The 13,110-nt window shown below is 39.1% G+C and overlaps 1 protein-coding gene across 1 annotated transcript; it reads left to right on the forward strand.

The window, feature by feature from the left end:
- The first annotated feature begins 1,800 nt into the window (after nt 1–1,800).
- ifnlr1 (interferon lambda receptor 1) lies at nt 1,801–11,235 on the forward strand. The gene is made up of 7 exons (XM_071469921.1): nt 1,801–2,135; nt 3,134–3,260; nt 5,117–5,289; nt 5,389–5,573; nt 6,087–6,228; nt 7,270–7,400; nt 7,732–11,235. Exons 1-7 carry the CDS (start codon nt 2,087–2,089, stop codon nt 8,593–8,595), a joined length of 1,671 nt encoding a protein of 556 aa, XP_071326022.1. The 5' UTR covers nt 1,801–2,086; the 3' UTR covers nt 8,596–11,235.
- The last annotated feature ends 1,875 nt before the right edge of the window (nt 11,236–13,110 follow it).

The following is a 13,110-nucleotide window of genomic DNA, read 5'->3' on the forward strand; positions in this document are numbered from 1 at the left end:
TTTTTTTTTTTAAAGTATCCCAACTTTATTTGCAATACCTAAACCTTTTGCACACTGCAGTATGTGTACTGGGTTTCACGCAAATAAGGGTCAACCATCCCCCCTGTCCAGAAAGAGGTAGTAACCTAAGACTGTTTGGTAACTGCCAAAAACGGCATAAGAAGAATAAATTCTGCAGTTTACAGTTAGAGCAATAGCACTTTAGCTCACACTAGCTAAGCATGGATTAATCATATTTATGAACTACAAGTGCGACAAGTTTCATCTTCCTTTATAATCAGGCTTCAACTCGTGTCGCTCCCTCATCCATACAGACTCTCTCTCTCCCACACAGATGATTCAGTGGGTGAACCGATGAGGGTGATCCCTTGCATTTGATTGTGTGTGCAGAAATAGCTGGCTCTGGTTTTCCTTGTAGCTTTAATGAGACAGAAACCAATAACAGCCTGTGGATTTCCTGCTGGAACCGGTTATCATGTCTGTGTCTGTCCTCTTTGTTGACACCTTAGAAAATTCCACCTGTTCAGCTCAAAACTTTACCTTTATTTGACAGTCAAACATCCCGCCTGTACAGCCACTACAATTTGCTGCTATCATGTTTATTTGTTAGTCTTTTACAAGACAAGAGGAAAGTTTAGGCAAAGATATCTGTGGTGACAAACCCGGGCTGTGTTCGTAGCTATTAGTATCTATTATGCAATGTTTTTGTTGTGACTTTGACAGCTGTTTGTTTTTATGTGCTGCCATGCTGACACATCACGTATCAAGAGTAAAAGCAGTTTCTTGTGCAAACTTGTTACTGGAGAATATATGAAATGATGATTCTTGCTTTAAACTGATTTTTTTACTACCTGATCCAAAAAAATATAAATTAAAAGGGGCTCTCCTTTATTAAATGTCAACTAGAGAAGCACTCACAGCCATAGAGTAAGGTCCTTTCCTACACAATGTATTTTCTACTGCAGTTTAGTTCTATGTAAACATCATTTCATGGTTGTTTCATTCGTAAATAATCTTTGGCAGAGCACAGCCACCAGGAAGAGCACATTAACCGCCAGACTCAAGTTTCAGTGGAGCTGTTATGGAATTATCAGTCATTAGCTACAGCTGTTCTAATTTACCACCAGTCAGGACAGTCAGTGCCACCTTCAAAGAAGCTGCTAATGTTTCCTGCATGTTTTCAACATTAGTCTTTGTTAATAAAAAATAAGGAGAAACAAACAATAAGAGATTCTTTATCATCGGAGCATAATGAATGCAAGTAATTTTGCTAAACAGGAGTGGGATCTGAAATGGAACCAGCTATCAGAACCAAAACACAATTTGATTTTAACAAACATACTGGGTTCCTATCCTCTTCGTACTTCAGGACAGTACAAATGTTGGTTTGGTGTCATCCAATTGTGTGACAACTCCTCTGACTTACCAGCACAAACTGTATTATACAACAAGCCCTTCATTTTCTGGTATTATACTGGCCAGTGTTTGTTGTTTCAGCCTGTATGTACTCAATGGTCTGTGAATCAGGTACACACCTTAAGACATCCAATGTGTGTCACGTCTTTCACTTTCTGTCTTCTGCAAGATCATTTCCAGTAAACCGTTGAAACAAGGAATAACCTGAAGGACAAGAAAGCAGAGAGAGAGAGAGAGAGAGAGAGAGAGAGAGAGAGAGAGAGCAAAGGTGGAAAAGGGAGAAGACGGAGGGAGGAAAAGGGAAGTTGAGATTCTGGAGAAAGAATGCAAGTGGGCGGGACATAGTGTCACAGAAAAACTGGAACAAGGTGATAACACATGCCAAAGTACACTTGTACACCTGTGTCAAGCCACTCCTCTCCCAGCGCACATCAGAGATGGTTGAGAAACGGAGGCTCAAGAATGAACTGAAACCAATTATAACGTTTATATTTTATCGCCATCTTGACATTGACTTTTGTTTTGTTCGGGAGGATTGTGGAGATTAACACATTTTTTTATGTGTTTTTCTGTTTGTTTGTTTTTTCGTGGTGCGTATCATTTATTGCTTTAGTTTAGAGTTCACAACGCAGCTGCAGCTAATAGAGAGTAGGACTGTTGCATTTTTGTAATGAAGATGTGGTCTACGAATGTCATCGTCGTCCTGCTGTCCTGCTATGGTGAGTACAGAGGAGCTGATATGGATCTTTGTTTTGATTTACAGCCGTTGATTACCGACAGTCAAACATTTAATGGACTAGTGTTTCTGCAAAGTGCACCTAATAGGAGAAATAAATGATAACACTAAAGCAATGAAGCCAAGCAATACATTTGACTGAGTGATTCCCTCTCATTTGAAATGAAGTAGAGTCCCACAACACAATGAAGACTTCAGCATTAAAGGATAGTGATCAATGGAAAGTACCATTTCATTGTAGAGTCTGGCTGATGTAATATTGACTATATCATTGTACACAAAAATGCTAATTTTGACTTTAGCCTTGTGTCCTTCCCATCTTCAATAAACTACACGGGCTATAGCATTAAAACAGTAATATGCTCTGGGTTGGTAAATCACCAGCTTTGTATGTGTGAGGTGACATTGTGAAAAAGTGTTTTATGTATAAATCGCTCTACACAATAGACTGTACTTCTCGCACTAAAGGGTTGTGTTCCGAGAGATGGCAATTATTTCCGTGTGTAAAAGAGATGACCGGCAAAGTTAAGGAACAAAGCGCAGTTTTGAGTTTCAGCCACCAGCAGAAACAAAGTCCATTTTGCATAATCTCCCTGTGGTCCTGGATCACTTAGGCTCAGCAGCCGTAGTGTGAAAATCAAGAAACTGTGCCTCTCCCATGACTTCATACATGAGGAGATGGGCTAAGAGTGGATGCTGGGGGTTGAATGCTTTCACAGTATGTGCCGTGATTAGAAATCTAAGCTGCGACATGGACAAGATGTTATCAGAGTACTAAAGGCTGTCTCCAGATCTTGTTACAGAATAGTGTCCTTACTTGCTGTTTCATAAAAAACTACAAAATATAAATAATACAAATGTGTCATCTTATCAAATTGACAGTTTTGGATCTGTGAACCAGGCTGAATGAGAAAAAGGGCACAACACTATCATCTGTCAAAAAATTATTTTTTCTGTTCTGCTGTTTTTTTTCCCCTTCAGCTTGTCTTTCAACTGGAAATGGGACAGTGTATTTTGTCTCCAAGAACTTTCACAATATACTCCACTGGGACCATGTGAAACCTGCCACCCAAGGGGAAAAGGTGCTCTACAGTGTCCAGTTGTGGAAGTAAGTCCCAGGATGACAGATGAGTCATTACTGTCGTTATTGTGATTGTTATACCTTTACTTCCACTGCCCTCTTGTACAGATCCATATGGAGAAGGGAGTCAGAGCAGGAAACGTGTTTGCAGGGTAAACACTCAGTATCAGTGTCCATATCAATGCACTGTAAAGCCTATAGACTTGGTAACAAACTGGGAGTATAACTCTGGTCTGTTTGTATCTATGGGAGGAATATAATATACAGATACAATGGATCTAACTCAAACCTGGCACACAATGTATTTTACACAAAGTTTTGTTTGAGTAACGTCTCATGCTGGAGGTGATGGACTATTTTTCTTACCATGAGCAAACCCCATGTAAAAACTGTGCCATAGACTTCCACTGTTGACCAAGGTGTGTTAAAATCACAACTAATAGCCACAACATTTCACAAGGTTCACAATGTTCTTTCACTGCAATGCACACAGACACTGTAGTTTATTTTGAACCAATCCCACATGCACCAGCCTACTGTCATAAATACTCACTAGCAAGCCAAATCCATGACAGCTGAATATAGTTTCCTAAAAACTAAATGATGCTATATGTAACTTTTCTATACTGTGAAATGTGACGAACGTCCCTAGTAGAAAAAATGGGCTTGTGACTAAGAGCCACAGTCAGTCTGGGGAAGTCGGACGGTATTGAGAGATGGACTAATTGTTAGCATTGTTAGCTGTGGTCTTTTCATAGTATTTGTTAACACGAACATATAGAAGATAACAATCTTTATCCAGTAAATGTATTGTTCAGTGCAGCTTCTGAAGTGTACCACATGGGTGCTTATATTCAGCTTGGAGATGGAGCGGTCATACTGTGCATTTTCCTGGCTTCCAACAAGATTTTTTTTCTCTTTCTTCTTTTCATTCAGTCTCTACAAACAGCCTCAACAATTTGGAAATGCCAACTCGTATAATTACTCGCCACACAGGCTCCCAGACAAATGTCACATACCACCCCTATCCTTCTGACTTTTCTCCCAGCGACTGTCACCAGAAATTTCTGGAATGACTTCCTGCATCAAAACAGCTGCAGAGGAAGTTTAACTGTGCCTGCTCAATATCAGTTCCCTGTTAAAACAAAAATGCCGTCAGTAATGTTGTATTCTTCAAAAAGGCATTTGTGTGTTTAAATGATAAATGGGTCAGGATGATCTTTGTGTCATTATTTCACTGTGGCCACATTCTGCACAGAACAGCTTCAGCTCCTGGGCGAAGGCTGTCAGAATTTCATGCCAAAGTCTTTGTTTAATGGACAGTTTCACAACTTTTCAGGTCTGTCTTAAAACAACAGTGAGGTGCCCATATGAGCACTGAGATAGGTTTTACTTGCTGTAATTATTCCCCCTGTCCATACTGACCATTAATAGATCAAATCCTCATGCGCCTCCAGTGCATTTGAAAGCCACAGCCCTTGTTCTGTGTAAAAATGAAGTTGAAGCTAATATGAGACTTCAGCAGTCTGGGTTGGTCAAATAAAGTGGACATAATCCTAAGTTACTTTCTTTTTAGTAAGAAATTCTGCCTGTGTTACTATCACTGCACTTCACTTCAATAAGAACCCTGCACAGGGAAACTTCAACAGGAAATTCTGGACAGAAAATGCTGTCACTCTGCAGGACATCCAAATGATTATTATCAACTCAGACGGCTGGCTATGACTCACACTGTTTAAAGACAGACTTTAACCAATGTGTGCCTATCCTTTCAAAATAACGGGGTTTTTTTTGGAAGTCCTTGACACAAAGTCATGAATTGACAGCTGTGTCAAATGGATACCAGTGAACTGAATGATCACACTATACCGCCCTTGTTACAGTGATGTGGACGAGCAGTTCCGGATAAAAGAGGGGTGTCAGAACATCACCGCTCTGACCTGTGACCTGACTGCAGAAACCCCAGCAGCTCCCTACGTTCACTACAAGGCTCAGGTGTTCGCTAACGGTCACTTGTTTGGACAAACTCTCAACAGGTTTAAACCTATAGCAGACAGTAAGAATCGCCATGTTTATTCAAGCATTACTTTCTTTCCCCCAAGCTAGATCTATGCTGCTGCAACATTTATTCATTCTTCTTTCTTTGTCTCCATAGCTATTTTAGGTCCGCCCATCTTGTCTACATACACAACAGCATCATCCTTGAATGTTAATGTCATCCTGCCCATGGGGCCAAATGGAGTCTCCGTTGCTGACATCATCATCAGCAGCAAAACTGGGCCCTCGAAAGCTGTAATTATTTATATTTTAAAAATCACCGAACCAGAGTGGGCTGCACTGGTGAGTCTTCAGTGCATTATATTTAGAGCTGTTTATTTTATTCTGCCTAGTGCTTTATGTAAATGGAAAGGACAGAAATAAATAAATAAATAAATAAATAAATAAATAAATAAATGGAAACATCAAGTAATTTCTAAAAACAAACATTTTAAATTTCATAACAAAAAGATAAAATTTATGGAAGAACTGTTGTATTGCATTACACTGTACAACTGTACCTAATAAAGTGGGCAATAAGTATATACAGTAGTAAGATCAGGCCTATATTTCCAATTATAATAAGTTAACAAACAAACCAATACCTAAATTATCTATGTGACTTAAGTTCATCTAGAATGGTAAAAATAGAATTTGGCCTTTAAACTATGGGGTTATTGAGTTTCTTCCTTCCCGCAGGTTTTGTTTATTCTTATTGAGCTGAATTTTCCATAGTTTTCTTGTTTATCTGACCTGTGCAACCTTCAGTGGATTAAATCAATCAGCTAGAATCCATATGGCCCACTGTGTTTCCAGGTCGATGAAACCACAACCGGCCAGTTTGTCATCAACTTGAAGAGCAAACAAACAAAGTTCTGTGGCCATGTGATCTACAAGCCGTCCTCTGAATGGGGTCGCAAAGAGAGTGAGAAAGCCCCCTTCTGTGTCACTTTGCAAGGTGAGGACCTCCTCTTCTCTTCTTCACACACACAGAGGTGCACAAAAGATTGATCATCTCATAACTAACAGACAACAATTTCTAAGTGCTGTTATCAGCATAGGATATGCCCAATATTCATGTGCAGATGATGTATTTATTCATAAATATGTGTTTTCTCATGTGTTTTAGCCACATTAGGCTCTCTCTGTATAATGTGAAAATCACTTGCCAATAAATGAATAAATTAAGTTAATAAATAACTCCATGTATGTTTATAAAAACTTGTAACTGAAGGGAGCAGACGTTCCCTTAGATTATTTGCAAAAACTTGATTTCGCTTGAGGCAACTGGGTGATACTCAACAACTAAGGTGGGAAGCTTTCAAGGACCCACCTGCTGTGGAGAAAATGCCATTTTACTTGAAGTAGTTTGTGCTCATCTCCTCAAGTGATTGCAGCCACTTGGAAACAATGCGGTGTTTGGGAAGAAATCAAGACAGTTTTGTTTATAAATCACCCTTTTTAGGTATCTGAGCCTTGCAGTCACAGTAGATGTCAAATCTGCTGGTTACAACTAGAAAAACGCTGGTGAAAAATACTGATACCAGCCACAATAACCACTAAAGTACTGTTGTTAATAGCAACATGAAATGTCTTGTGTCCCCTCCTTCCCCTATTGTCGTCATACTGATGTGACAAGAGATAAGATTCCACAGTCTGCTTGTAAAGGTGACGTTTTTCTCACTATTTATTCTCAGTTCTTAAATCTGTCAATAATGAATGTAGATGACATTATACTTAAGGAGATAAGTTCCTGTTTACTAACGTCCCAGAAGTACTAATTAGTACTGGTACAGCCAGAAATACAGTGTATTCACCAGCCCGTCACAGGTCACAGGTATGTCACAGTGCTGTTCCCTGAAAACATGCCTCATCTTGTGTGTCAGAATGGGAAGTTTTTAAACTATCTGTTCAGAAAGTGCTTGAGGGTATCTGATTTTACAGATGTGCTGTTTTTTTCGTGCATTAATACATGACACCAACGCTTTTTTCCCCTCAGGTGATCATTGGATGCTTTTGTCATGGCTTGTCTCAAGTGCTGCTCTTCTGACAGCTTTAGTCACAATATCGGTTGTGTGGATGTGCTATTATGTGAAGGGTGGAAAGCATAACAACATGCCAAAGTCATTGGTAAGACTATTCTTCCTTCAGTTTCCTTTGGTGTGTCCGGGTTGCAATGAGGAAATGCTGCCTTACTGGAAAGACAAGCCCTCTGGCACATTAACCACAGTAAACATTTTCTGTGTGAGGCAGTGATTTTAGTGAAGTGGAGTGCCCAGTGCCTCGTGGCAGTTTCATTGAAGACAAATACATTGATGTTGAAGTCCCTTGTTCAACTTTTATAATGTAGTACAGTTTCCACAGTTTAATTTTCTGTATACACTCCTCTAATCAAATCAAAAAGCTGTTGTCAAGCACTTATTTAACTTTCATGGGTATGTCTTCCTTCTCTTGAAAACAGGTAACCACTTCTGGCACCCTGGGTAAAGCACAACAAACTGCATTCAGCCCTGTCATCATTACCAGGGCGGTGGTCAGCGCTGGTCCAAGTGACAAAACAGTCTACGCCACGATCCAGGTGAAGCCAAATGCGCCTTCAGATAGGCCTGGAGGTTATGCCCCCCAGGACATCCTCTGCCAAGACTGGCAAGGCAGCACTTTCTCCACTGTGGGCATAGGTGCACACAGTCCAACCCTGAATCTCCACAATACGAGCGCCCAGTCCTCTGAAATCTACAGTGCAGTGGCTATCCATGTCCCCACTGAAGAGAGTGAAGATTTTCAGCAGGCTATCACTGAAAACAGAGGAACGTGTAACCCACCATTGACTTCCAGTGAAGAACTCTGGGATAAAGGTGAAATGAGTCCAAATTTGACATTAGATGGACTGCCAGCTTTGCCTGATCTGGAAGATTGTGAGAGTAATCAAGCCAGGCCGCTGCTGTTGCACACAGTGCGCAGTCCCAATGGACAACTCATGTTGCCTTCACTCACTCTTCAGTTAGAGAGCAGCACAGATGACACACTCTCACCACTTAGCCCGGAGAGAAAACCTCTTTTATCAGACCTCATAGACTATACGAAGGACAGACCAACTTTGACATCATTGCAGTGCTTTGACAGCTCTGAGTGGTCAGACTCTGGATGTGATGAAAGCACTGTAAACACACCAACTCAGCCACACTGCAACAGCAATTATTCCCCATCTCAACCTGTTATTCCCGATTTCCACCAGCAATGTCAGAACACACTATCTAGTGATGCCATATCTGAATCAGGATACAAGCAAAATTGGACACCTGCAATGTATAAAAGACAGTTGTGAATACAGAAGGAAAAACTATCCTTCAACCTGCATGGACTGCTCCCAAAAAGGAAGAAAAAGGTGAGAGAGAGGAGGGAAGAGATCAAAGATCTATAATGCTCAAAACTTGTTTCTTCTCATTTGGGTCAAAAAAATATTGGTAGTGATGTTCCCATCGCAGCAGCCTTCTTAACAAAAGAGGTAGGAGGAAGTTGATGGGATGGGTGCTTTAGTGACTACAGAACTCAGTGGTTGACAACACAGAGACAGACTCATAAACTCTCCTTACATGTGAAGATAAAATGTGAACTAAGTCACACTCAACAACCTCCTGTGAACTATACATACATTTCAATGCCAGTTTTATTTATTAATCCATAAATGTAAATATAGTATATAGTATAGTATGGATAGTTTTGAAGTTGTGGGTTTACATTTGAAGAAATCATAATATATACATACTTTTTTATGTCCTTGTTTACTGTCAAATCCTTGTTCAACAAATTAATGACAAAATTAGAATTGTAAAAAACATGCTCCTGCAGTTTATCCTCTTGTTGTCATGTGGTTATAGTGTAAATCAGTAACGGCCTTGTGCTCAAATGCATCATAGGGAGCAAAGGGAATATACCAGCTATTGTATACAATTCAAAATATCACAGTAAAAGTACCGTCCTAAAATTAATTAATTATTAGGCTGACCACTCAAATCCAACCCTCTGTCCTAGAAATTATGTTCATATCCTATTATCCTACTAAACTGTTTCCCCAATTACCTCGTGGTGGCAACATAATCGCTGGCTAGATTGTGTTCACAGGCAATTGTATTTAAATTATATATAATGAAAGAAGCACTGCATTTATTAATGGTAGAATCACCAGGAGGTGGTTGGGTACAATCCACACAACTGTCACACCAGAGACGGTGGTTTGCACTCAAAGTCCCGTCTGTAGTTAGATTTAGACAACAAAAGCACTTTGTTTTGTTGAAATGGAAATCAAGAACTGCATCTCAAGTTACTTTGAACTCATTACTGTAATAAACTCAACCACCATTTTTCTGTAACCTTGCACTCTAAGATTGAAAATATGTTGTCTGTGAACATCTTAGCGATTCGTATCAACGTATTTGTAACTTGGCAAATATGTAAATTAACATATATCCATTTTCTTTAAGAGCAAACGTAATCCTCTATTTACATTGCAACACAAATGCATTTGCTCAAATCAGTTTTTTTAAGTTGTTTTCTACTTTTTGGCTGGACCACAGCAGCAGGGAACACTAGATTCACTCACTAGCGCGACTTTGGCCTTTCCTTCCACTAGTACAGCTGACGTGAATGAGCTTCTGAATTTCTCTCTGAGTGATAATAAGTGAAAGGTAAATACAACCACAATCACAGCATAGCCATTGTTTTAAAGTTTTATGTGTCGTGACTAAAAACCATTTTAGCAGTGCAGAGCAGCAGCTTGGAAATGGCTCAGACGTGACTGCTGGCTAAGATCTAGTCTTAATGGGCTGCGTTTCAGTCACTATTTCAAACTTTTTCTATTGTCCGACAGCAAAAACTGAAAAAAAAACATAAATGAGGATAGCTTTATCTGGAATCGGGCTGTATTAAAATATTATACATGTGAGCACAGAGAGTAGGAGAGCAGCAGACAGATAAAAAGGCTGAAACCGGATGATTCTAGGAAGAATGCAAACAGGCTATGACGCAGTCAAGCCATATACTTGGTTTTGACCTTGTCTTGCTTGCAAAAAAACCTGCACAGCGGCAGCTGGAAAAAAGTAGAGGCCTCTTGCATTATCCATAAAAAAAAAAAAAAGAACAAACAACAACCTGAACACTTCACACACAGTCAGCATGTGCACTGTGAGCCATCACTATGACAACACATCATTGCAACTTATTACGCTCCCTAAATACACAAACCCGGTCTGGTCACTTTTAAATTACAATGTGGACAGTCAGCCTTAAAGATTAGATATGAAAACAAATCTGATTTCCTTGTAGCTGGACAAAGCATCAGACACGTCCAACGCCTATTGTCACCTTTTGAGTTGTTTGAAATGGGACTAAAAGGACTGAATTTCAACTAGAAATGAATATACTCCTATTTGTACACTCACCGTCATGTCAGTATTATCAGTGATGTATGAAATGCAAACTGATCTGCATCTGTACATACTCAAGTTCATCAAGTTCATGATCTCATTTTGTTCTGCTCATTGTTTGCCCTTCTGTCAGAGTGAGAAAACACAGCATGTAAAATATATTAGAAGGTGGGGTCATGGTGCAACCTAAGCCACACTGATAACACCTAGGTTTTTAATAGCCTGAACACAATCTCTTATACACAGCTGTAAAGTAATAACACCAGGTGTGTTGAAACAGTGTGATTAGAGACACACATGGACATTTTGTACAGCAAACTGCAGAGGTACAGATGTATTGTGCATCTGTAATGTGCACAGAAGTGTCTGTTGAATGAATGTAAATGAATGCATGTAAAGCTACAACTTTTTTTTATTTTGTATCTAAAATTTGTGACGTTCTACAGCATGAAATGTCAATGTTGGAAAGTTTATGCTGAAAGGGTTGACTTGCTTTCCACGATAAGATATTAAAACACTGAAAAAAACAAAAAAAACAAAAACATATTATTGTTATATTGCTAGTTCAGAATTACTATTTTTCCAGAAATGTATTTTGAGATCTTTAACTTTTGAACACTGGCAGAAAAACTATCCTTCTGGCCAACTAAAATATTCTTAGCTACTAACACTAGTCACTCAGGCTCTAGATGAAGTGAATAAAATATCTCACAATAATAAAAGCTGAAGCTGTAGGATTTAACATATTAAAGTGTTGTATTTAAAAAGGCAAAGATCCCTGCTACATACTGTAGACATTCACTGTCTCAGACAATAAAGAGGTGAGGTACATTGCGCAAAGAATCCAAAGTACAACTCAACAGCCTGTTGCTAAGTCATGTTTTCGGTCAAGGGATGAAGCCCACAAAAGCCTTGTCTTTGTTTGGCCATTAACTGTTAAATGTTTAAGGTGGCACTGCCATATTGTTGGAGCATCATTTCTATCTCTGTAGGACACGGCACACAGTCTATAGTTTAATTCCTGAGACTAACTTTTTATGTGGTAGAATAAATGGTTAGAAAGAACACTAAAACATGCTCTTCGGTGAACATTGCATTCATATTACATTCTTCTACAGTGTATTTTATTTCAAGGGAGGATGACTCAATTTTTACTATGGTTAGAAATTCTCAAAAAAAAACAGATCAGATCTTTTGTATCCTAGCAGGGGGTTTCCCTATAATTTAACACTGAGGTCCTTTACTTTCTTTGCCTCCCTTTTCAAAGCAGCTAAATGAGGAAGTGATCTTCCCTTTTAACTGTTCAAGCTAAACCGTGTAGCTGTCTGCATCCATCTGATGTTTTCTAAGGGATAATATAAGCCTTGGGTGGATCCCTTTTTTAATACCCACTGTGTAATAGATTATGCAACAGATACCAGATACCCCAATGGAGTATTTTACAGTAAAAGCCTGACCCATTTACAGGTACCAGGGAAGAAGTAATAAAAATGCTTTTTTAAAAGTATCTTGAATCATCATAATTACAGTGGCAGCTACACATAGAATATCAACCAGCGTTATTTTTCAAGGGGTCTGACAATCACTGTATTATATATATATGGTTTATACAGTATTTTACTGTATACAGTAGTAGATTAAAAATCCAATTTCAGGGTTTCAGGTACATCAGTCACAAAAACAGAAGAAATATTCAGTCAGACTAAAGGAACTGTTTCATAAACCCTGAGAGGACATACAGTATATTTCTACTATATATAAAATAGTAGCTAAATGCTACAAACCTTCACCATGAAAAATTATGGCCAAACTGAATCAATGCATCCTACGACACAATGTAAACAAGAAACTTCACATGAACATCTCAGACCTCAAAATTAAGCAGCAGAATTTTCTTAATTTTTGTAAAATAGTAGTAATGGATGTTGTTGGGGGCTGCTACTAAATCTTCTTTTCTTTTCAGTATACGCCAGTATAAGTATGTTGCATGTAATATTTTAGAGCCCTCAGGCATCCTGTGACCCTCCTCAAAGTCCAAGCAAGTCAATAAACATGATGCTTCTGTTTTGAGTCAAATACTCTGCCCTCAACAGATGAGTGAGCTCCATGCTTGTGGTGAGAACAGGGCTGGTAGAGGAGGAGAGAGAAAAATAGGCATTGTAAAGGTTGATTGAACATGAGTGGAGAGAGGTGGAGCTGGCAACATACCAGCAAAGTTCGCTGCTGCAACTAACAGAAAAAAACAACGATGAAATGAATATGTGAAATGGCTCCTGTGAGTGGGAGTAACCAGGAGGTAGAGAGAGATGAAGGAATAGGAGGTAGTTGTCCCAATTATTTATCTTTTTTTTTTCTTTTTGACTGGATCTCACCCAAGAGATTCAAACAGGTTGTAAAACAACAAAGAGGAGTGAGAA

The sequence above is a fragment of the Trachinotus anak genome, unplaced genomic scaffold (genome assembly GCF_046630095.1).
Source record: "Trachinotus anak isolate AG129_WGS33_773 ecotype Australia unplaced genomic scaffold, CSIRO_AGI_Tana_v1 ptg000032l, whole genome shotgun sequence".
NCBI lineage: Eukaryota > Metazoa > Chordata > Actinopteri > Carangiformes > Carangidae > Trachinotus > Trachinotus anak.

Coding starts and splice junctions, on each gene's coding strand:
- ifnlr1 (XM_071469921.1), top strand. CDS start 2,087: ATGAAGATGTGGTCTACGAATGTCATCGTCGTCCTGCTGTCCTGCTAT. Junction 2,136..3,133: donor CGTCCTGCTGTCCTGCTATG/GTGAGTACAGAG, acceptor TTTCCCCTTCAG/CTTGTCTTTCAACTGGAAAT. Junction 7,401..7,731: donor ACAACATGCCAAAGTCATTG/GTAAGACTATTC, acceptor TCTTGAAAACAG/GTAACCACTTCTGGCACCCT.